This window comes from Dasypus novemcinctus, chromosome 23, assembly GCF_030445035.2.
Source record: "Dasypus novemcinctus isolate mDasNov1 chromosome 23, mDasNov1.1.hap2, whole genome shotgun sequence".
Taxonomy (NCBI): domain Eukaryota; kingdom Metazoa; phylum Chordata; class Mammalia; order Cingulata; family Dasypodidae; genus Dasypus; species Dasypus novemcinctus.
Window position 1 is genome coordinate 62,825,613 of NC_080695.1, and position 23,919 is coordinate 62,849,531.

General features: G+C 57.5%; 2 protein-coding genes and 1 long non-coding RNA gene across 3 annotated transcripts in view; 2 read left to right on the plus strand and 1 right to left on the minus strand.

Moving 5' to 3' along the window:
* The first annotated feature begins 109 nt into the window (after positions 1–109).
* On the plus strand, positions 110–11,519 carry DEXI (Dexi homolog). Its single transcript, XM_004460715.5, has 2 exons — positions 110–1,013; positions 10,481–11,519. Exon 1 carries the CDS (start codon positions 575–577, stop codon positions 860–862), a length of 288 nt encoding a protein of 95 aa, XP_004460772.1. The 5' UTR covers positions 110–574; the 3' UTR covers positions 863–1,013; positions 10,481–11,519.
* Positions 11,520–14,653: 3,134 nt separating this feature from the next.
* The window catches only part of CIITA (class II major histocompatibility complex transactivator), a 46,456-nt gene continuing 37,190 nt past the window's right edge, over positions 14,654–23,919 (minus strand). Inside the window, 7 exon segments of the mRNA XM_058286471.1 lie at positions 14,654–15,453; positions 15,935–16,032; positions 16,684–16,767; positions 16,952–17,035; positions 19,052–19,138; positions 20,380–20,472; positions 20,957–21,037. Coding sequence (XP_058142454.1) covers positions 15,957–16,032; positions 16,684–16,767; positions 16,952–17,035; positions 19,052–19,138; positions 20,380–20,472; positions 20,957–21,037 — 505 coding nt within the window. The 3' untranslated portion in view covers positions 14,654–15,453; positions 15,935–15,956.
* On the plus strand, positions 18,710–20,386 carry LOC131275622 (uncharacterized). Its single transcript, XR_009183078.2, has 3 exons — positions 18,710–18,846; positions 19,222–19,334; positions 19,950–20,386. It is a non-coding gene; the product is annotated as an uncharacterized lncRNA (long non-coding RNA).

The following is a 23,919-nucleotide window of genomic DNA, read 5'->3' on the forward strand; positions in this document are numbered from 1 at the left end:
GAGCGAAGTGGTGCCCGCCCCCGGACGGATCGTGCCAATGAGCGTGCACAGGGGGCGGGCGGACCAATGAGCGCGGGGCGGCTCCGGAGGCGGCGCTCGGAACGCCACCCGGAGGGCGACGCGGCCGCAGCCATGGGCGCTGGGTCTGCGGGGACGCCGAGGGGGCGCGAGGCGCGAGCGGGCCGGGCTGGAGGGACGGCAGCCGGGACTGGCCCTCGACTCTGAGCCGCGGCGGGCTCCCCGCCGGCGCTGCGAGGTCCTGTGAGCGCGAGCAGGGCGCATCACGGGGGCCGGGCGGCCTCAGGGGGGTCGCCTCGCCGCCGGGCCCGTCGGGAAGGGCGTGAGGACACATCTGGGGGCGCGGTGACCCCGGCCGGCCGCGTTTCCGGGGTCGGGGCGCGTCGGCAGGGGCCAGCGCGCTCCCTCGGGGGGGCACCGCCGGGACCCGACGCCGCCTCCGTCGAGGCCGCGGGAGCCCCTGGATGGCTGAGCTGCCCCCTCGCCGGCCGCCTGGGCGCCGCAGCGGCTGAGATCGCCGGGATCGCCGGGCACCGCCGCCCTCGCCGCCCCCTGCATGCCCGGCGCCCGGGTCGCGGCCCACCTGGACGCGCTGGGCCCCCTGGCCCCCTCCGTGCCGCCTCCGCTGCTGCCCTCTATGTTCTACGTGGGCCTGTTCTTCGTCAATGTGCTGATCCTGTACTACGCCTTCCTCATGGAGTACATCGTCCTCAACGTGGGCCTCGTCTTCCTGCCCGAAGACATGGACCAGGCTCTCGTGGACCTCGGCGTGCTTTCCGACCCCGGCTCGGGCCCCTACGACGCCGACTCGGAGCTGGATGTCTTCGATGGGTACTTGGAGTAGGGCCCTGGCTGCCGGCTCTCCCCTCCCCCCACGACCCGCCACCCTCGGCCCCGACCAAGCCGCCCAGGTCATGCTACCGCCGCTGGCTGGGGGCACCGTCCGACCAGGGATGGACCCTCCAGGACGAGGCCCTTCCCGGCCTCCGAGGCCTGTAAGTGCCCTCTCTTCGCGGGGTGAGGGCGGATTGGGTCGCAGCAGGCGGAGAGGGAATCATCCCGGGCGGGACACGCTCCTCCCGCAGGCTTCTGAACAACCCCCGCCCACCTGCCCCAGGCCTGACTGGATGCCAGGAATGGCGGAATCCCTCTTAGGCCCTTAGTTGGGGCAGGAAAGTCTACCCCGGTGAAGGTAACAGCTGGTAGAGGGAGGTTGAGGAAGCAGATCCTAAGTGGCTTTGGGGATAACCATGGAACCTACCGCCACAGCTGTGGAAAAAGCCCTTACACCCATATCCATTTGCGCCATCAGCGCCTCCCTACATCCTCAACCTGCCTTGATGGTGACCTTGGGCTTTTGGAGATTCTCAGCAGTCTCTGAAGGTTAAAGATATGGGAGCGTCAGAGGAAGTAGGGAGTCAGGCACTGATCGCTTTTGTGGTGTGGCGCCTTGGGGGACTGGCTGGGGACTGGGTGCAGGGGCCGCAGGTCGAGGCGGCGAGAGGAGAAACCTCATTCAGCAAAGAACCCTGCATTTCCTTGTGGCCTTGGTTCTGCTGCTGTTTGGGAGTCAGGTTTCAGGGTGCCTCAGCTCAACAGTTCTGCAGCTCAGATCTGCAGGGGCTGCCAGCTTTGCTGCCTGCATTCGTGGAGCAGGCAAGGCGGCAGGGGCCAGGGCGTTGGGGCAGGGGCTGGCTTTGCCTGCGGTGTTTGCAAGGCCTCGGGGCTTTGGGGTCACCAGGAGAAGGGACCACAGGATCACTGCATGGAGGTGTTAAAAGCTCTGCCTCTGGGCTGTGACCAGGCAGCTTGTGTCCAACCCCACCTAGTGTGTTAGGGATAGAGAAATGACAGTCTAGGCAGGAGAAAGACTTGGCCAGAGCCGTACAGCAAGGAAGAGAGGCAGCTGGCCTGGGGGAGAGAGAGAACAGCTGGGTACACAGGTGAGGCTTCATAGCTGAGCCCTTTGGCGGGTGCTGCTGTGTGTCTGGGCACGGGGCCTGAGTGGTGGTATAGAGGGGGGCCCCAAGGGGTGTTCAGGAGCTCCTTTTGGAAAACAGGCAGTAATGCCACTCACCCCAAGGCTGCCAGTTGTACCCCTCTCCTCCCATCTCTGCCAAGATGACTATAGTCAGAGGGTGGGGCAGGACCTGCTGACAGTGATGCAAAGGGCCAAGGAGGCCCATGAGGGGTCAGCAGTCTTTGAAGAAAGCTTTACTCAAGCTCAGCAAGCTCGGTGAAGGCATGTGCCAGCTCCTCTGGAGACCTGCGGGCCTGCCTGCCGTCCGTCCATCCATCCTTTTGTTCTTGTATTGAACATGTTTATATGGTACCCACTGTGCCTGGCGAGTGAACAGTGAACACGACTCAGTCTGGTCCTCCTGGCCCTTGGTAAGGAAGCCAAGCAGGTGCCCAGGTAAGATCATCAGGGAATTTTTAAGAGCTGTGAAGGCACATAAGAAGAACGTCAGCTCCATAGGACAGGTCATTTTTCCCCCGATCGTGTTCACTGCTGTTCTTTCAGCATGCAGTAACGACACCTGGCATCTAGGAGATGCTCAGCCCAAGTGTGTTGAGTGGTGCAACAGGACTAGAGATGGCTGCCTTAGACGGGGGTCAGAAAGGCCTCTCTGAGGGGATGACACATTTGGGCTGAGCCCTAAATTAATAGAAGGAGCCAGAGTGAAGATCCAGAGAAAAGTGATGCAGATGGAGGGAACTGCAAGTGCTGAGACCAAGGTGAGAGAGAGCTGCTGGCTGTTCCTCCAGGAGCCAGCAGGGCAGGCAGGCCAGACCATGGAAGGAGTGATGGGAAGCCACTGGAAGGTTCTAGGCAACGGATGACAATCCAGTTCACGTTTTGCCAATGAGACTGGCAGTTGTGGGGAGAATGGTATGTGGGGCCCGGAGTGGGAACAGGTAGGCCAATTAAGAGACTCTTCCATTGTCCAGGCAAGAAGTGGCAGAGGCTTGGATGAGGACAAGGTTAGCAAAGATGGAGAAACATGGACAGACCGGGAATACCTTATGGAGGTAGAATCTCTGAGACCCATTCACAACCTGTCCCTTTATTGATTGTATACCAGGCCCGGTTCCAGACCTTTGCATATTCAATCATTCGAGAGATACCTGCTCTTTTGCCTGGTCCTGGGCTAGACCCAAGGGGTCCCAAGATACATCCCTGCCTCCAGGCCAAGGGCTTTACTTTCAGACAGTGCAGCTTGGTGAGGAGCATCTTCTCATCAACAGAAGCACTTCCCCTTCCAGATGAAAACATGGGCATATTCCGGACCGAAAACTGAAACCAGATGTTTCGACGTACTTGGCAGCAAAGGCAGTTGGAGCAGAAACACCAGAAAGCGGGTCTCAGGGCACTCTTGGAAAGCTTTCAAAGTGACAGGGCCTGACCCTGGGGTGGTGGGAAAGACACGGACTGGCAGAATGGAGGCCACGCAAGCACGGTGTTCCCTCTTCCCCACTCCAAAATCCAAGCAAAGGAGACCTTGGACCCAAGTCTCCACAAGCCCTGATCTGGGGTGAGGGAAGGGTGGCTAGCAGCAGGAAAAGCCTGTGGGAAAGATCTAAAGGGGGACCCCGGGTCGCTCGGCCTCTCCAGGAGGCTTTCCACTGCAGGGGAATCCCGCCGTTAGGCCTCCCGCGCGCCCCTTCTCACCCACAGACCAACCCAGGAAGCAGGGCCAGGGCTTGGGGCCTGCCGAGGACGAGGGTGGATCTCCAGGTGAACAGGTGCACCTGCTTTTGTTCCTTCCATCTCTGTCTCTCTTCTTTGTGTCCCCACATAAGGCAGGTCCTCAAACATTTGTTGAGTACCCGTTTATGGAGGTAGCCTCAGGGTCATGATTAAGAGCAAGGACCCTAGGTTCAGGTTACCTGGGTTCAAATCCCAGCCCTAGCTGTGCCCCCTAGCTGTGCTTAACCAACTTGCGCTTCCGTGTTCTCCTCTGCAATGAAGGATAAGGAAAACCTCCAATGGTGGGTAACTGAGGAGTGAATGAGATAGGGTTAAGCACACAGCCCTTCCGGTGTGAAATGAATGATGTGTTGCTACTGTTATTAATGGGCCAACATAAGGGAAAGCGTTTGCACGCAGGCCCCTATGGATGTGTAAGCCTGCATGTGCACTCGGGCGCAAGTGTTAATAACCCATGACGAGCAAAAGAGGACTCGCTGCGTAACTGCTGGGCAGACCCAGGTCTAGACCACAGGGACAGACTTCCCGCTCTGCTTTCCCCACTCTGGGACCCTTGGCAGGCCTTTCCCACTGCCCCGTGGTCTCCAGAGAGCACAGATCGGGAGGCCTGGAGAGCTGCAGCTCTGTGGTTTGCCTAGAGTATTAATTATTGCCCAGGAACGGCCAGTGGGAATTCAGGCACTCCCTCCTTCCCTGGAGAAAGGGCCACCAAGCTGGCCTGGGAGCAGAGGAGAGTCCCTGTGTCCCAGCAGTTCTGGTGCAGAGGCCGCCCAACTGGAGTGACGGGCCCTGGTTCCTAATGCAAGCAGCTAGTGCCTGCCAGCCGTCTCTTGGCAAAGAGCAAGGCCGGTGGGTCATTGCCATATGCTGCGCTGGATGGAGCTAGAAGCAGAGAAACTGGCGACTTGTTGCCAGAGGTTTGGAGCTAAGGGTAACCAGACCCATCTCTCTTGTTGCAGGGTTCCCCTGACTACAGGCCTGGGTGGCTGCAGCAGCTCCTTCCTCATCTACCTGCCCTGGTCCCACCCTGTGCCACTCTACAGCTTGTGCTATCTGCAGAACACCCAGGCTAGGCTTCACTGCCTTGCTCAGAAACCCAAATCCTCCACAGGGACACGGGCACAATCACGTGGGGTCGAGGGAGATCCCACAGGCAGCTTTGGAACGTGGCTCAGAGGGACGGGGTCAGATGCAGGGCATCCAGCAGGCGATGGTGGCCTGGGGAGCTGGTGTACCCCCTGGCCTGGCCAACTCTCCATCCTGTCACCCAGAAGGGCCCTGGCTGGCTGACCCTTCGGATGGGGGGAGACCCCAGTATGTGTCTCAAGACATCCGAGGAGCCAGGGATCCCTCTCTTGTCCCCGAGTTACAGGGATGCAAACTGAAATTGCAAACCAAGAACAGGCGGCGCCTGCACCAGCCCTTAGTTCTTGTGTCTGTTTTGCTGAGTTAGGAAAAATGAAGGCTCTTGGCAACTTGCCCATTCGCTTTTCTGGCTTATCTGCTTCGGGGAAAACAAGATAGCAATAAAGAGACTGACATCATTATTCCCATCTCACAAAGAAAGAAACTGAGGCACAGGAAGGAGAGTGAGGGAACAGAGCCACAGCCCCACAGGGGCCTTCCAACCCCACACCTTGGATACCCCCCAGCTGTCTCATGCACTCTTGCTGCTTTTTCAAACATTGTTGACACTTTATTTTGAAATAATTTCACATTTAAGAGAAAAGGTATAAGAAAGGTACAAAGAATGCCTATATACCTTTCACCCCCATTTAGCAGTTGCACCAATTGATGTCTTGCCACATTTGCTCATGCTCACACACACTTGGTCTCTATACATACATACACACATACACATGGACACACACATACACATATATTTATTTTCTGAACCATCTGAAAATGTTGCAGACATCTTGCTCCTTTACTTGTTTCCTTAAAATGAGGATATTTATTTGCATAGCCACAGTGCAGTTATGAAAACTGGCAGATTTATCGTTGATACAGCCCTATTACCAATCTGATCTTTAGACTTTCTTCAAATATTGCCAGTTGTCCCAACAACACTTTTCCTAACAAAATCCCACCCCAAACCGCCCCTCGCATTTCATTGTCCTGCCTCTTGACTCTCCAGCCTTCAGTCTGGAACGGCTCCTGTCTTTCACTTCTATGGCACTGGCATTTTTGAGGAGCACGAGGCTGGTACTGTGTAGAATATCTCCGTCTGGGTTTGTCTGCTGTTTTCTTTTGAGATTAGATCGAGATGTTACGTTTGGGGCAGGAATGGCACAGAATGAGAGTGCGTGTGTCTCTGTGTATCTAGCCCGGGGGCCGGTGGTCCCTCTTCCGTTACTGATGCTATCCCTTTGATCGATTGGCTAAGGTGGGGTCTGCAAGGTTGCCACTGCCAAGTTAGAGTTTCTCCCTTTTTAATTTGTCGTTTAAATGCACTCATTTTAAATGTCCATCTTAATTGAATCTATTTTTTAAAGAATGTTTGTGTCGCTGTGAATGGAAAACCAGCATCGCTTGTTGTGGATGAAAAGAATAAGTACCAAAGTTACCAACTTCTGGCCAGAAACTAAGGTTCGCTTAAGGCGCAGGGCCTTAGGCAAGTGACTTACCTCTCCCAGCCCTGGTTTCCTTCTCTATAAAATGAGGCTAATGAGAGGACCTGCCAAAGGCTTTGTGCTTGATAAAGGATGCTGTCGGTGACGATGGCGGGTCAGACTCGGGGCGGTGCTCGCCCCAGCAGCCTTCACTCTGCCCAGGGCCCTTTCTTTTGGGGCTCAGTTGTTAAGGAGGGTGTGTCCTGGCCGGGGCAGCCTTTGCAGCAGAAGCCCAGGACTCTGGTGATTGGCACCCGTACAGCTGGTGTCCCCTGCCCTAAGTGTGGGGACGCCTGGGAGCTGGAGCCGGAAGGGTGCGTCTTCATTTCCGGGGCTCCTTCTTGGCAGGAGGTTTGGCTGGGTGGTTAAAAATAACTGTGCCTCTTCTGCATGGCCACAGCTTCCTGTGAGCATCACCTGTGCAGCAGGATGGCTCGTTATACTCCATTAGAGCGAGAGGGAAATGGGCTTGGGGACCAGGTGGCTCGCTCACCTGCCGTCTCTGGGGCACACTGTCTGGGGCTCCCCAGGCAGGCGCTGTGCCGTCCAGGTCCCGGGAGGCAGTGGCTACACCGAGGCAGAGTGAGACGGTTGTCCGTGCCCTTGGCACCTCTGGAGCACTTGCTACTTGCCCCTTCTCACCAGAGAAGGCTCTATTTCGCAGGCCCCAGGCATCTGGCTGGAAGTATTGGTCTCATTTTCGTTGTATTTCTTTTTTTACAGTTACTTTCTGCTTCTGACAAATGATACTGTTTTTTATTCATGATAATGACAAAAAGGTTCCTTGTAAAAATGTGGAATTAAAAAAAAAAAGGCAAATCAATTTAAAATTTAAGTAATAATAGTCCAGGCAGCTCTTGGTTGTGGCAAGATTCACAAAGGTGGTAAGTGAATGCCACGCTTCGGAAGGCCTCGCGAGGCTCAGGCACGGGCCAGCTGGCAGCCGCTTTGGGGCTGGGCATGTTCCTAAAGCCTGGTGGCTCTAACCTGTAAACCAGAATCCCCTGTGAGAAACCGGTCCTTGTTTCTCCGTGACACTGGCTTCCTTCAGGGACTCACGCAGAGATGGGCAGCTTCGCTCTCCGCATCCTCTTCCCTCCACGGAGGAGATAGCTGGGTCTGGCCAGGCACTCGGCAGTAGACAGTGTGGAGGCGCCCCTGCCACACAGCCTGTCACAACGTCAGACCAGGAGCAGTCGGGACAAACAATGGCGACACTGGGCGAACCACACCCAGGCGGCACAGAATCAGTCGTTGGGTATGTGGGGAAGAAGCCATGGGTTTCTAGAAGGCGAGGTCTTTGGACTAGGAAAACAGCTGCTCCTTTCAGAAAGTCCCAGCACTGAGAAGGCCTCCCTGCCTGGTGTTGGCTCTGGGCTGGGAGCAGAGGGGGGCATGAGGAGGGACTGGGAGGCTCGAGCACCAGAAGCCTCACATGCACTCACGTGCACTAGACACTCGAACAAACTTCACTTAATCCTCACACCAGCCCCACCGCGATTGTCCCCATTTTCAGATGAGGAAACTGAGACCCAGAGATGTCACCTAATGGTCACAGCCAGGAAGGGGCAAAGCAGAATTACCCCAGGACAGGCTGTCTTGGAGGAATGGAGTGGGGCAGCTGAACTGCAGCCAAGAATGCCCCTTCAGCATGTCCAGAGCAGCCCCTTGCACCCGAAAGACAGGAGGGCCGTTTTCTCAGGGAAGCCAAATCCCAAGCCAGGCAGCCTGTCTGCTGCGGTATCGAGCTGAGGCATTGCTTCTTAAAATGGATCAAGTGCCCAGCTCTAAATCTGATGAGAGAAATCCTCGGTCTAGCTCTGGGGAGTGTTCCTGGAACAGCCTGTCATGGAAGTTATAGTTTCAGAAAGAAAAAAGAAATGCTAGTGGCTAATGGACCACCAGTGTGCTCCTGGCGGGATGGGAGGGGAACCTGCGAACACCTTTCTAGGGGCTGAGCTCTCCGTGGCTCCGACTGCAGCCCCTGCTTTCCCTTGCACCTGCCAGGCTCAGCAGGGAGGCGGGATGGGGCGCAAGGATGGAAGGACGCATCTGCATCAGCAGCGGGAGCCGGGGCGTTCTGGAGCAGGGGAAGGACGCGTTCCCAGCCGGCCTTTTGAAGAATCTTGCAAAGAACACGAGAAACTTGGCCCCTGCTTGCTTCTCCAAGCCAGGTTTCACCCTGCGACCATCCTCCTACCCCCGTGCCATCCCTTAGCCTGCCATGCCCTCTTGTCACCTGCCTTTTCTTCTACCTGGAGTGCCCTTCACACACACCGTCACCTGGCTCTGTGGCACCCCTGCTCCCTGTGCTTCCTTCTGTCACCAGACATGAGACCTTGTGTCTCAAAGGCAGGGGCTGCGCTGTGCTCGCCCCAGCACCCAGCTCAGGGTCCAGCACATGGGAGTACAAGGTTACGTCGTGTTTAACATCTCAAGTCAGACAAAGCCCTGGAGTCAGAGCCAGGCTCCAGCAATTGCAAATCTGAGCACCCTTAGACAAGTTCTCCTCTCCGCACCTTCGCTTCTTCATCTCTAGATTGGAATCACCGCGGTATCTACCTCGTGAGGTGGTTACGAGGACTGAATGGAATGATAAAACCTGATGCTCCATCTTAGGCCTGTCCTTGGGAGCAGACCCCAGACAAGGATTCAAATGCAAGTTGCTCATTTGGGAGGTGCTTCCAGGAAGCCCCGCTAGGGGACAAGGAAGCGAGGCGGGGAAGGGAAGCAGGCCAGTGCGGGAGAGGCATTGGAATGTCCCCGCCGCGGGCCCTGGGGCTCAGGCCTGCTGGGGAGCCCCAGGAGCCAGGGTGGAACAGAGGCGGCCTCGGAGTCATCCCAGATTTGGGATGTTGATCCCCCACTTTTCTGGCCACTGGGCAAGGGCTGCTACTGGGGAGGCCTTAGCTTCCCACCTGTGCTTTAATTTCCTGCCTGCCTTCCCCACAGGGCCATGCAGCCCAGGGGCAGAGAAAGGGCACAGGCCAAGAGGCAAGTCCTTGTGGAGGAAGCTGTCAGGTGGGTGTACCCAGGAAGGGCAGGAAGGGTCAGGACAGGAAGCCGGGCGAGGCAGCCGGGGGCTCTGCTGCGGGCCAGGCATGGAGAGCTCAGCAGGGAGACAGCTGCTCCGATTCTGCTCGTCTCTTGTCCAGTGCCAGCTCTGCCTGTGTCCCTTTAGGCAAGTCCTTGGCTTTTCTGAACCTATTTCTTAGCCAATAAAGTGGGAGAGGTGCACAGTTCTCAATGAATGCCATTCTGCCCCCTTAGGTGGCCCTTGGGTGACAGGGCATTTTCAGTTGTCCCAAGGACTGGGGGATGCTACTAAACATGGTGCAGTGCCCAGGACAGCCCCCGCCCCACAACAAAGAGTTGGCCTGCCCAAAGGGCCCAGAGCCCCTCTTGAGCCACAATACACATTGTGTGATCCTTGATGACGTTCCACAGAAGGAATGGGCCAAGCTGACAAAGAGGAGGCTCAGAACTGGGACAGGACCAGTGGGGGTTGGGGATGGGGTGGGAATTCAAGGTGCTGCAGAGACGTGGGCACCTGGCTGGACACGGGAAGAGAAGGGAGCAGGACAGGCGGACATGGAGAGGAGCCAGGCCGGAGGGACGATGCCGTGTCTAGGGCGGGCCAGCCGAGCGGGGCCGCCGAGGAGCCTGACTGCAGCCAGAGCCTTCCTGGAGGCTGGTGAAGCATTTTCCGGGCAAGGTGGGAGGCGCTGCCAAGCCCTGCCCGCTCTCCAGGGCTTGTTCAGTTGCCCAGGAGCCTCAAGTCGGCCAGCAGACTCCAGGTGACCCCTGAGTGGGCGGCTGTCCTTCCCCAGGCTCCCGCATCCCCGTCCTCGCAGGATGGCCTTTCCTCTCCCGAGTGAAATGAGCACAAGGTCCTCCAGCCCCGGGTCTCTGAAAATGTAGGCAAACGCGTTCAAAGGAATTTGTAATTAAAATTATTTAGAAAACCCTCCTGAGCCTGGCGGTTCCGGGGGTTCCCCAAATGTGAGGGATGGGGGAAGGAAGACTTGGCCGCCCACCCCGAGCCTCCTGGGGCCTGGCGGGTTGGTCCAGCTCCCCGCTGAATGGTGGCAGAACAGGGCCTCCTGTCTCAGTAACGCTCCCCTTTTCCTTCTATTAGGCCTGCCCCCCTCCAAAGCTTCGTGCCAACAGAGAGATTCCTGCCCGGACCCAAGAGGATGGGAAGGCCAGATTGGGACTGAGTACCGAGCCTGCCAAGGCATTTGCCCCGACAGCAGGGGGCAGGCAGGCGCGTCCGAAGACCTCGCCCGCCTGTGGCCTGGCCCCGCGGCTCGCCGTGGCTTCCAGCCTGCGGTGGGTACCTGCAGGATCCCAGCCAGCGCTTGCCTCCCTGCTCTGCACCCCTGACTGCACCTGCTTCCCCCACTCAACCTTCGGAGAGGCCACCTCGGACTGCGGACAGCCCCGGAAGCCGCTCACGGCGCACGCTGCTGCCGGCTAAGCCTGGCTGGCTCGGGTCCAAGGCTGGTCCGAGACGCAGTGACTGTTTCAGGGAGCGACTCGAAAAAGAAGCTGAGGAACGTGTCGGGGGCGGAGGGTAGGGTTCTGATATATCCACTTCAGGTTGCGTGTTCTTCAGTTTGGCAGAGGTCTTTGGTCAGACTTCGGGACAGAACTGACACATCACACTGGGGGAGTGCCAAGTTTCTCCTCTGACCAGAAATTTTTTTTTTGAAAATGTGAGTGGTGTGAATACTTCGATGAACCTGTGAAAGCAATACTTAGGAGGCTGACTTCTTTCAATTAAAAATGTATGCAACTGCAACCCCTGCCTTTTTTTCTTTCAGCTTCGACCAGAAACGCATGGTTGACCGAGGGCAGAGGAGTTAGGGCCTCCCCAGGTGGGGAGAGTCTGCCCAAGTTGGGCTGCCTTGGTGGTCTCTAGACGGGACCCCTCCTGGCTGCCACACGCCTGACAAACACCAGGGACAGCCTTTGAGGTATGGTAGGAAAAAGCCTGAGGCCGGGCTGGAAATCAGGCCTGAATCCAGGGACGCTGGAAGTGCGGCACCACACCCGTGTGTGAGACGTTGAAGAGGAGGCGAGTGAGTGGGTGAGGGAAGGAACAAATGGATGTGTGAAACGGGGTCAACCTGGGGCTTCCTGAAAACAACAACAATAAAACAACAGTGAATCTCTCCAGTTTGCAGAGCCGTTTATGGTGGGGGGTGGGAGGCCTCTGGGGCACACTCTTAAAGCCAGATCTGGGTGATCAGCTCCATTCTCCAGGTGAGGGGACCGAGGCATGGGAGGGTAAGGATAAGCAGAACTTGAGAAAAGGCAGGTCCGGCCTGCTTGCCTGCCTGTGATTCTAAGACGGAATGCTAAGAAATGTGATAAGACATTTGGGAGAATGAAAAGGGAGAGATTTGCTTTGGGAGAGGGGCCTGAAGGGAAATTCGAGGCTTTAACAGTGTGTGGGTTTGAGACCCATTAAATTGGGATCATGCCATCAACCCGCACTGTGACTCCAGGTGACAGGTGCCCTGAATTCTCTGAGCATCGCTTCTCCCACTTCACAAACATGAGATTTGGGGAGTCCCCAGTGCACTGTGCCCATGACCGAAGAGAGACCCTCCAAAGAAGCTGAAGTCTAACTTTGCATGTTGACTTCCTCCTTCATGAGGGTGTAACCTTCGGCAGGTAACTCACATCATCTGGGAAATGGGGACACAGCTCCACACCAAGACTCGCAGCTTGGCAAGAAGAGCCCACTCTGCATTTCTGCCCCCTTTTGCCCCTTGGCTGACCACCTTGTGCAGCGCACAGACTGCCCAACTATACCTGGCAGCCCTGTCCTGTCCAGTGAATTTTTTAATTCACTAAAACACAGGACTGACCAGGGCAGGGATGTTGGGCAACTTACCGCTGTGTACAGACTGCCTGGCACCCTGTAAATATTTGTGGAATGAGTAAAAGGAAGTTGTGGTGAGGATTACTCATTCCACAAAGACGTATTGAGCACCTACTATGCACAGGCACCTTTCTGGGTGCAGAGCGCACAGCAATGAACACAGCAGACCAGTCACCTGTCCTTCCAGAGCTCACATCCTTGGACAAGAGCGGACAATGCAACAAACAAAAGTATGAACAAAATAAAAAGAGCGGTGGGGCCGGAGAGGAGAGGGTGGGTGGCGTGCTGCATTCCCCAGGGTGGCTGGGTAGACTTCCTGAGGAACTGTCCTTTAAGCCGAGGCCTGATGAGGGGAAGTCAGCCAGGTGAAGAGCTGGGCAGAACCTTCCAGGCGGTGTGGCAAGAATGAAAAGCACAAATGCAGCAACAACAGCTGCGGCGCGTTGAGCTGCGCGCCAGGCTCCGTTCTCGGGGCATAAGCTGGCCGAATCTTCACACGGCCCTATGAAGAAGGTGCTGTGATCACGCCCTCTTGACAAATGAGGAGACTGAGGCACAGAGAAGCAACAAGCCCGAGGAAGCGATGGTGCCAGCCATGGAGCCCAGGCAGTCTGGGGCTGGGGTCTGTGCCCTCTGGGGCAGGAGGGGCTTAGCACAGTGCCTGGCCCACAGCAATAGTGGCCATCAGTGTTTATTGAGTGCTTAGTATGGCCCTTGCACCCTGAGAAGCACTTTCCATGCTTCATCTCATTTAGTAAGTGGTAACCCATCAGGTTCAATGCATTAGTGTTAATAAGTACAGCCCCCACCCCGGTTTTGTCCTCTCTGAGCAGACCTGAAGCAGTGGGTACAGTCGTGCCTGCCCTGCCTTGCCACGGCTCCCCGCTCACCTCGCCACACACACGGGAGACCCTGCAGGGCCTGTCAGTGTGGGGACAGCCTGAGCGGTGATGCTGGGCCACTTAAAACCCAAACCTGGGCTGCGGCACCGGGTGCCCTCTGCAGCCGAGCTGTGGCAGAGGGCACCCACCCCTGCAGAGAATCCTCAGTCCCTGCTGACCCCCGACTCCATTGCTGGGAAGAGGAGGGGAGTGTGGACACCGGGCCGAGCCGGTGGACGCGGGGCTGGTGCTCCGGAGCCGTAGAGGCAGCTCCCACTGCCAAGGCGCCCCACATTGGGACCCCGATGGAGCAGGCGGGGCCCGCGGTGAAGACCACAGCCGTGCCCGCTGCGCTGGCAGCCCTCCGGGTGGGAGCAGCGCGGCCGAGTCCCTTCTGGGCTTGCTGCGGCCAAGGCAGCCTTCCAACGTGGCTACGAAACAGCTTCCAGGAGAGAACAGGATGTCGAAAGCAGAGGACAGCCTTCCCCTTTTAGATAGCTTACGGTGCCTCAACCTCCCCGACTCCCAAATAATGCGTTTTCTACCAAATCTTAGGAAAGGAAGCCACAGAGAAATCCCCCAGAAAACACGGGACCTGCGCCAAGGTGAACTGCCGTGTGCGCACACGGCAAGTGTACGGGGGCAGCTCCTCGGCACACTGGCCAGTAGAACACGGTGGAAGTGAGGCTACGTGACGTTTAAGGCTAGGGAGGGTATAGAAAGGATACACCTTCTCTGTCACTACCTGTCTTAGTTGGCTAGAGGCTGCGCAGGCACTACACCAGAGGTGGGTTGGCCTTTCCAGCGGGATTTGTTAGGTTGCAAGCTTAGTCTGAGGGAAACACCCAGATCGAGGCACTAGGCTCCTCGGGTCTCGTCGCCTTCAGCCTCCTCCTGGCTTCCGCGGCGTCCCCTCTCAGCGTCCAGGGGCCTCTCCCTGTGCCTCTGTGCTCTGCCGATTCCTGCTCCCGCCTCCAGGACCGTCTCTCTCAGTCTCTGGGGGTTCTCTTGGAGCTCCTGTGTGTCTCTGCGGCCCCCTCTTCCCTTATTGACTCTGTCTATACAGGACTCTCCAGTGGGAGGATTAAGACCCATCCCGGACCACACCTGCTGCAGTGAGCTAATGAGACAGTCCCACCTGCGAGAGGGCCACACCCACAGAATGAGCCAGTTCCCAGAGCATGACTTTCCGGGGTACGTGCAGCCTCAAACACACTCTCTCTCCTCCTTTTTCAGTCTTCTCCCTCCCTTTCTAGCTCTCTCCCCTTTCCCCTCTCTTGCTCTTTCTTTTTGGGTGATCACCCTCCAGCCCAGCCACCACGCTGAAAGAAAGGCCAGGCTACCCCATCGTGGTCCCTCCAAGGAACTGAAGCCCCCGCCTCCAGCCAGCATCAGCCGCCAGACACGCCAGGGAAAGCGCCTTCAGCGCCTCCAGCCCGGGCCTTCAGGTGGCCCGACCTGGCCCTGAGTGGGACAGAACTAAGCTCTCCCCACTGAGGCCTCCCAGATGACAGAAGAAGGAGCAGCATAAACATGCTTGTTGTTTGAAGCGGTTACATTTCAGGGTGGCTCGTTACACATCAGATGATCCGAACAGCGGGTACCCAAAAGCATTAACCGTGTTGTAAACTCAAGCAGTGGCCCTGCCTTGAGACTGCATGAGACATTTATAATGTAGTGAATAAAGACAAGGGAAACGAAGGCAAGAAGGCAGGGGGGTTCCCGTCTGTCTCCCCACCCCTGCCCCCATTAGTGTGCCATTAGCCGTTTTCCTGCAAAGGTCAAGTGTGTCTGGCCGGGCCTAGCTCTGGCCTCTGGCAAACAAACTTAGTGCAAAACAGTTGAGTCCCACGGACAGGAAACAGCTGCCACAGACTCCGAGCCTGTCGGGGTGCAGAGAATTAGCAGGCCGAGGCTCCCCACCGGTATCTCCAGGGCTTCCCGCAGGCCCTGTCGGCGTGACTGGTCGGAGAGCAGCGTGGAGAGGGGCCTTCGCCCCAGCCGGCCACCTCGAGCCCTCACACTGGCCTGGCCACACTGTCCAGGCTGCCCTGGGGGCAAGGCGTCAGGGTGCCTGGGTGGCCTGCAGCTGCCCACCACGGCCCGCGGCAGCTAAGCGGGCAGCTCGCGGCTCAGCTGGCCGCAGGGGCCCTGGAGCCGGGCCGGGCCTGTCAGCAGGGCAGGACGAGGGTCCACTCCGCGGCGGGGCTGGGACCCATCCGTAGCCGGCAGGCGCCAGGACGCGAGGCTCACGGGATACCGCCGGAGGAGAGCTGTGTCCACGCATAACCAGCTCGCAGGCCGGATGGTCGGTGTCCTTGGACCTTGGAGAACGTGCTGCACAGGTCAGGAGAGAAAGGCACGTGAGGATGCTTTGGGAGGAGGCGGCCGTGCCTCACGGGAGGGTGTGGTCAGGATCAGGGCTGGCAGGAGGGACAGTGGGAAAGGGGGGGGCAGAGGGACCAGAGGGGGACGAGCAGCACACGGGGGAAGGCAGGAGGACTGGCGGGGGGGGGGGAAGTGCAGCGAGGGGCAGGAACTTGAACCCAGGGCCTCGGGGGCCGCGGGCGGCGGGACTGCAGCAGTGGGCCTGGCCCACCCCTCTCCCCGGCCTCAGGCCTGACCACAGGGGATCCCCGGCGCCCAGGTCCACGCAGCCGAGCGCGGAGGCGGGGGGAGGCCCCACTGGCGCACGGATCCAGGGGTGTGCAGCCAGCTCCCTGCGGGTGCCCCCGCCCACTTTTGATGGATCCTGCCTTCACGGGGGACCCCGGGGAGCAATGCCCGCCGTTCTCCGCCCCGAGCCCGCCCAAGCTACCTCGTTCTGGGCGCGGCCGACATCATCGCAGGCTGATGCGCGAGTCCAGCTGCTGCAGGTGCTCCTGGACGCCAAACGGGATGGTGGGGGTCCACATCCTGGGGGGCGCGGGAGGGGCGGGTTGGAGGAGGGGCGGCGCCCGGAGCCCCCAGCACGACCTGCCCCAAGTCCCTCCTCCCACCCGGCCTAGAACCCTGGGGATGCCCCTCCTGGCAGGCGACAGAGCAGAGTGGGGGCCTGGGGAAAGCAGCGAGCCGGGGACCCCAGGTTCTGCTGCTGCCTTGCGAAACAGTTCCCTAGCACTCCTATCCTCCCGTCTGTAAAATGGGTGCTACAAGGTCCACGCTACCCATCTTAGACGATACAAGTGGTAATGCAGGTGAAAGTGCTTTCAAAGAATATACTGCACCAGTATTGGACACTGGACATCACGGTGAGTTAATAACAGTAATATTGGTTTGAACCGTATGAACTTGCCGGTTTCATAGGTTAAGAAAGGTTGAATGCAAGCAATTTCATGTATTTATTGCACATTTTCACATGCCAAACACTGTCCTAAGTGCTTTATAGTCCTGACTACTTAGGTGATGTAGGTATCATCATCACCCCCATTTCACGGATGAGGAGACCGAGGCCAGCAAAGCCACGGGCCTGCGCGCCCAAGGTCCCAGGTTGGTGAGGGGCCGAGCGGGATTTGCGATGGGGATTTGAGCCGGGGGCGCCCCGCGCGCCGGGCCACCGAGACTCACGCCAGCGTCTCCACGTGAGGACACTTCTTCAGGCTGGTGGCGAGCTGCTGGGCGCCGGCCGCCGTGAACTTGTTGTACTGGACGCTGGAGAGAGAGACCCGTCCTGGGACCTGGCCCTCCGGACCACGCAGCCCCGGGCCAGGGCGAACGCGCCCTGCGGGGGCCCCGGACCCCAGGCCGGCCCTGCTCTGGACGCCAGTGGGACACCTCCGGCCTCGTCCCCCGACCCCGGGCCCCCGCCACCCACCGCGCCCACGGCCACACTCACTCCAGCACGCGGAGGGCCGCCATGTCCGGGAGCACGCGGGCCAGGCTCTCGGCTCCCGCATCACAGATGCAGTTGTTGTACAGGCTGCGGGGAGACAGGGGTCAGGGAGGGGCTGGGCGTGCTGGGCGGCCGGGGCCCAGGGCCAGCCACACCAGCCAACCGCTGCCCCCGCTTTACAGACGGGGGAAACTGAGGCGGCTTCACACCGTGCGTCCAGGGAAGCAGTGGGACTGAGTGTGAAGTGGGAGCAGGACTTCCCAAGTTCAAATCCCAGTCTCCTGCCTGCTGCCGGTGTGACCTTGGGCAAGTTTACTTAGCTCCTCCGGGGCTCAGTTTGCTCATCTGTGAAATGGGGGTGATAAGAGTACTGCTAGGGAGGAGGAAATGAGTTTATGTTGGTAAACCCCTGGCAGGGCCCAGCAAAAGGAATGAACTTGAAAGGAAGCCATGGTTATTGCTATCTCCCAGGAATGTTTAAGAAGAATTAAATGAGTTACTGTGGAGGATGTGGCCGGCATTTGGGGGACGAGAGGAAGAATCCAGAGTCACCCGACTGGCTTGGGTTACTGGGATGTTTACCCAGCAGCAGCAGCAGCTGCCAGGGTGTGACTGGCGGGAGGGCCCGGCGCTCATCACCGAGCATCCTTTCGGCAGGCCAGGAGCTGCGCCTGCTGCCCCCGTTCTGCTTTGGACACCGTGACTCCGCCGTGACTCAGCCTCAGGGCTGCGCCACTGGGCACAGTGGATCGCCAGGGCTGTCTGTAAAGGCAGCAGGCGCACGCTGCAGCAAAGAGACCCAGGCTAAACTCCAGCATGCCCTGACGTCACGGCGGAGCTCGGCCGTCTCTTCCGGGGGCGGGTTTAGAACCCAGGCTCCCGGCCTCCGCCCCGCAGGCAGTGGTCTTATCGCGTTTCATCGATGCCGGGATGCCCCCTGTTCCCATTTTAATAGTGTGTCTTATAACCGGAGGAGCGTTATTGTCCCATCAGCAGCTTTTCCTCCTCTTAATGGCCCATAAAACGATGGCGCGCTACAACGGATGGCATCTTAATGAAATACGATGGCCCTTGAAGTGTAAATCCGACCAGGAGTCACCTCTCCCACCCTCCCTATTCTCCATGAACGTGGAACCCCAAAGGCCTTCTCTGACACAAGGACCCCCTGCAGGATCTGGCATCTGGTGACCTCTCCCCCACCACCGCCCCTCGGTCATTAGATTCTGGCCTGAAACACCCAACCTCCTGCCCACCTCAGGGCCTTTGCACCTGCTCTTCCCTCTTCCTTAGAATGCTTCTGCCCTAGAGCTTCCCACAGCCAACTTCCATCTTGCTCAGAGTTATATCTCTAGCTCCTAGCATAGGTTCTGGCTCATGAGTGATGTTAGAGGATAGTGGATGCCCCACGCAACTCTAGGGGACAGCAGTCGCGTAGTCTCTGAGTTGTATAGTGCACAACCAGTACAGCTGCACACCGTGGCCCGGGACTGGGAGGATACGTGACTGGATGAATCAATGACTAAACGGACCCGTTGCCTTCTCCGCCGGGAATCTGACCGGCGGTCCTCCACAGGCGACAAGAGTTGGAGGAGGGAGAGGGCGGTTTCTCCCAGTCTGGTGAGCCAGGAGCTGGCAATGTGGAGTCAGACATCCTGACACGTTCTTGGTGCCAGCGGAGGCTGGGCGGCCGGTACCACACCCGAAAGCAAGAGGCGCTATGCCAAGACGCACCAGAAGGTGGCGGTAGAAGGACGGAGCCGGGCCGGGAGTGCCCGGAGCCGCCGAGGCTGCGGGAGCCGGGTCAGCCTTCCAGAAGCCGACTCCAGAAAAGCCGCCCCGCCCGCCCCTGGACGCTCCCGAGGAGCAGGGCCAGGCGCCGCGCCCAGAGCCGCACGCAGGTGTCTGCACCCTCGGGGAGGGCGTCGGGAGGGGTCCCGTGTGCCAGATGAGGGACGGGCGCTCTCCCGTTGCCCAGCTCCAGGGCAGCCGCCTTCACGGCTGGAGGTGGGCAGCCCCGAGGCGGAGGTGCCGCGGGTGGGGACTGCTCTGGGGCCCCAGGGTCATCAGCCCGGCCCCTGCCCCGGTGCCCGGGGCCCCACTCACCTCAGCCTCAGGAGGGACCCGGCCAGCGCCGGCAGGGCCTGGGCCAGCTGGCAGGCGCCCACGTCGGTGACGCAGTTCTGGGACAGGCTGCGGGGGCACGGCAAGGGGTCAGGACCCAACCTGCCGCCCCCTTCCCCACCCTGGACGTGGGCGGACCCTGCTGCGGGCAGAGCTGGGGGAGCAACCAACACAGCGCAGCTGGCCCCAGTGAGCGCTGGGGAAGGAAACATGCATGGCGCTGTGGACGGACTTACGCCAACTGCGGGCTACACTCTACTCCTGGGTAAGAGTCTACTGGTGTGTCCCGGGGCTGAGCGGACGATGGGGTGAGGAGGGAGAGAAGGGGAGAGAGATTTTAGAGCAACCCTTCCCTTCCCCGGAGCCCGCTCTTCAGCACTGCAGGGCGTCGGGGGTGACGTGCTTTTTTGAGTGGCTTCCTCTCCCTGCGAGGAGAGGGGCATGTCTGCTGTGTCCACTACTGCGTCCCTGTGTCCAGAGCTGTGCCAAGCACGTAGTAGGTGCTCAGCAAATACTTGTTACGTGTGGGGGGAAGAAAGGGAGGGGGAAAGGAGGGAGGGAGAGAAGGACTGAGGAATGGGAAATGGAGCTTATGCACAGCGGTACCTAGAGCGTTACAACATCCTGGAGAAGTCTAGTGTCCTGCAATTGAGGAAACGGCTACGGGAATTCCGGTGAATTCTGCGGCATCCCGACCACAGTTATAAAGGGAGGGTGGACAGAGGTTGAGGATGCTCTCGAGGTTCAGTAAAAAAAAAAAATCATGTTGATCCTGCTGTATTTGATCCATTTCCAACCTCCCAAAGTCCAGAACAGTTAAAAGAATAACAATGCTCTGTTTTGATAATAACGTTTCACTGATCTACCTCTTCTATTTCAGCCACCCACCCCGGGGGTGGTTTCTGTCACTGAGCCTTGTTTATTCTGATCGCCGTGGACTTCATCGTCATGGATTGACTTATCTGCACGCTTGTTTACTGCACCTCCTGACTAGAATTTAAGATCCGTGAGGTCAGAGGCTTTGTTTGGTGCGTTGGAAGCTGGGTCTCCAGGGCCTAGAATGGTGTCTGCACACAGCAGGTGCCCCTTAACTATTTGTTGGTTAAATAAATAAATGATTGGATGAAGGAATCATAAAATGAATGACTGAATAAAGACATGATTGAACGAGCTGTTGGATGAATGAATGAAGAAAGAAAGGACTGAATGGAGGACTGAGTGAACAGATGAATGACTGACTGACTGGAGGGAGGAATGAAAGAATCCAACAAGCCAGCTGGACTTCGGGGAAGGCAGGCCAGCCCACTCACTTGAGCGTCTCCAGGGCCTTCAGCTGAGGGAAGGTGGCCGAGAGCTGCGTGACGCCCGCGTCCCCGATCTTGTTCTCGCTCAGCGAGTCCAGGCTGCAGGTGCAATCAGACGGGAGTCAGCGGCCAGCGCCCAGGAAGCCCCCCCTCTCCCCCGGCCCTGGGCGCCCACGGGCAGGTAGCTCCCTCATGAGCCCCTGAGGACAAGTCCTCATCATCTTGGGGTGCCCGTTGGAGAGCCGGGGGCTCTTTTGGAGCCCCAGGCACTTCCTCGACCTCTTGGGGCCTCAATTTTCTCAACTGTAAAAGGGGAGCATGCTCCCCCCACTGCCTCCAGGGTGGGGTGGCTGGAGACCCTGCAGGGAAATTCTTCCAAGGGTCAAAAAGGACCGCAGACATTTATTATTGTTGTTGTTATTGGGAATTCCATCTGCCGCCCATTCCCTGCCGTGGTGACACCTGGTGACTCATGCCAGCCAGCCACGCTGAGAGCAGCTGGGGAGAGCGGGAAAGGGACAAAGACCCTTCCCTCCCAGGCCCGAGACTGAGGGGAGGGACAGGTCCAGGGGTCCGTACTCACTCCAGATGCTGGAGGGAGGAAAAGGCTGGGAGGATCGCCGCCAGCTTGGGGAAAGCCCGGGGGCCGTGGACCGGGCCCAGCCTGAGAGGCAAAGAGCAGGGATAAGAGCCAGGAACAGTCCAGGAGCTGGATTCTGCCCCACGTGGGGGAGACCAGGGCACAGAAGCCAGGTCCCCTCCCCAGGCCCTCCCTCCAACCCTTTGCCAGGTGGGACCCCGAGTCCCTTCAGCTTGGGCCGATTTTACGAGGCCTCCCAAGCAGCCAGCGGCTGTCCCGGGTTTTCATCTCTGAGAAGGGGAGCCAGCTCCCACTCTCCCCAACACACACATGCATGCTTATCCCACCCAAGCACTTGGGGGCCCCAAATGCCCACCCAAGGACAGTACTAGTCCCTGAGAAAGACGGCTTACTCACTCGCCTTTGTATTTTCCTAACAGAAAGAGCCATTTGTCAAGCACTGATGCACCAGGCACCCGCTAGGCCCTTCCTGGGGTGAGACCTCAGTCTCACAAGCTGTGCTCTCTCATCCCCATTTTATAGATGAGGAAACTGAGGCACAGAGGTGAAATAACATGCTTAAGTCGACGCAGCCTGGATTGCCATTTTGATCAGACTTCAACGGATGAGAAAAATGACAATGGAGAGCTTTTGTTTTGTTTCTAAAATACGGCTAAATAAATTCAATGTAGAACAGTCTTTTATTCTGAAATTATGTTCTACATGCTTTCTTTTGAAATTAAAATGCACATTCTTTGATCACATTAAGGTGCCAGCAGCAGTTATTTTGTTGTTGCCTGCTGCTTTTAGTGAACATACATACCTGATCAAAGTTAAAAGTTGGTAACTCAAGGCTACTGATTGAATTGTGTCTCCCCAAACGATACACTGAAGTCCTCGCCCCAAGGACCTCAGAATGGGACCTCACTGGGAAATGGGTCATTGCAGATGGAATTAGTTATTGGAGAGCGTACTGGGGTAGTAAGGTGGGCCCTTAATCCAACATGAGCGGTGCCCTTACAGGAGGAGGGAGGAGACCTAGAGCCAAGACAGCCACGGGGAGAAGGGCCCATGACGACGGAGGTAGCCGCAAGCCAAGCAGCCAAGGCTTCTGCCAGCAGGAGCTGGAGTGGCCAAGAAGGAGCCTCCCCTACTCAGAGGGAGCCCGGCCCTGCCGCCACCTCCCTTGCAGACTTCCAGCCTCTGCACTAGACTTCTCTGGTTTAAAGCCACCAAGTTTGTGTGCTTTGTCACAGCAGCCGCAGGAGACTCATACACAACACATGGTCACGTAAACGAAAATATTCTCAGTCTCTGAAATCCCAGTGCCTGCCAACCACTTGCCTCCGCAGGAAAACCACGGGACGGGGTATGAATCCTAGCTCTGCCACTTATCTCCCGCAGGCCTGGGCAGATCCCTCCCTTTTAAATCTCAGGCTCCTCAGAATACTTAGCTCCAACCCTATGAGGGTGTTGGAAGGATTAAGGTATACAGTTGTCAAATATTTATTGCTCTCCTACTAAGTGCCAGGCCCGGGAGACTGCTGTGAACAAAACAGACAAGACTCCCTGCCCTGTTGGAGCTGACATTCTGGCAGGAAGACCGAAAATCAAAGGAATCAGTAAAAATACCTGGTGGGTTAGATGACTGAGTAAGGGATATGGAGACAAGTACAGTGAGGGGAGGCCAAATTGGATTTTAAATACATGGTCATTAGAGGCCTTACTGAGATGACACTGGAGTAAAGGCCGGAAAGCCAGTGCAAAGGCCCTGAGGCAGAACTGTGACCAGTGAGGCTGAAAATCAGCAAGGAGGCCCATGTGGCCACAGTGGCTGGCAAGGTAGAGAGCGCAGGAGACATGGTTGAAGAGCCAACTGAGGCCAAATCGAGCAGGCCCCTGCCTAAGAAGGGGTGCTGCAGGGCTTTGAGCGGCCCAGTGGCCTGATCTGACAAAGCAGAACGAGGTGCCGGCTGCAGCGGCCACCAGAACACACGCCTGAAATATTAATAATCCTTTCCTTCCTTCCTTCCTTCCGTCCTCAGAACCTGTGCGCAGCTTCCTGTCCTCAGATGGCTGGTCTGTTCCACCCCAAGGCTGCTGTTCCCTAGAGCACAGTTCCGATATGAAAGCAGGGGCTTTTTATGCTGAAAATAATTCAAAGCCAGAAAGGGCCCTGGGTGATTATCTTTATACATTTCCTCTTTTCAGCAAATTTTTACCTCTGCACCCTGTAGCGCCTTGTCTCTGTTCAAAACAGGAGATGCTTGGCTTTTTCTGGGCCAAGGGGTGGGTGGGGAGTGGTCAGAGGGAGCTAAAAGCTGTTGGGTGACCAGCTGAGTGATCGGGGACAAGTCCCTTCACCTCGTGGGGCCTCAGTTTCCTCATTTGTTCAATCAATCCGCCAACTAGGAAGGCAGGTTTGTTTGTTTTTAGGAGGTACCGGAGATTGAACTTGGGACCTAGGATGTGCAAAGCAGGTGCTCAACCACTGAGCTACACCAGGTCTTCTCCTCATTTGTGAAACGAGTAAGATGGTAACTGTCTCCCAGAGTAGCTCCTGCGATTAATGTGATTATATATAACATGCATACACAAGTATAAATATATAGTATTATCTGTGTTTATATAATACGATCTATAAAAACATAACATTGAGCTAATGTGATACTGAGTGCACATTGCTCGGCCATGTGTCTATACATCTATGTACACACACACATCCATAGGTGACATGAGAGCCCTAACAAGGACCAAACACTACTTTAGCCTTTTCTTTTGCTGGACCTCAGAGCCAAGCGGTCCTGACTTTGGTGACTTTGGACCAACAAACTCCAGAGGCCTCGGTGTCGTCGCCTGCACCATGGGGGGCTGGCAACAATCCCCGCGTGGATCCAGGGAGGTGGCAGAGGCGTGATGCTCTGCAGATTGAATGGCTTTGCTCCGACAGGCGGATCTCACCACGA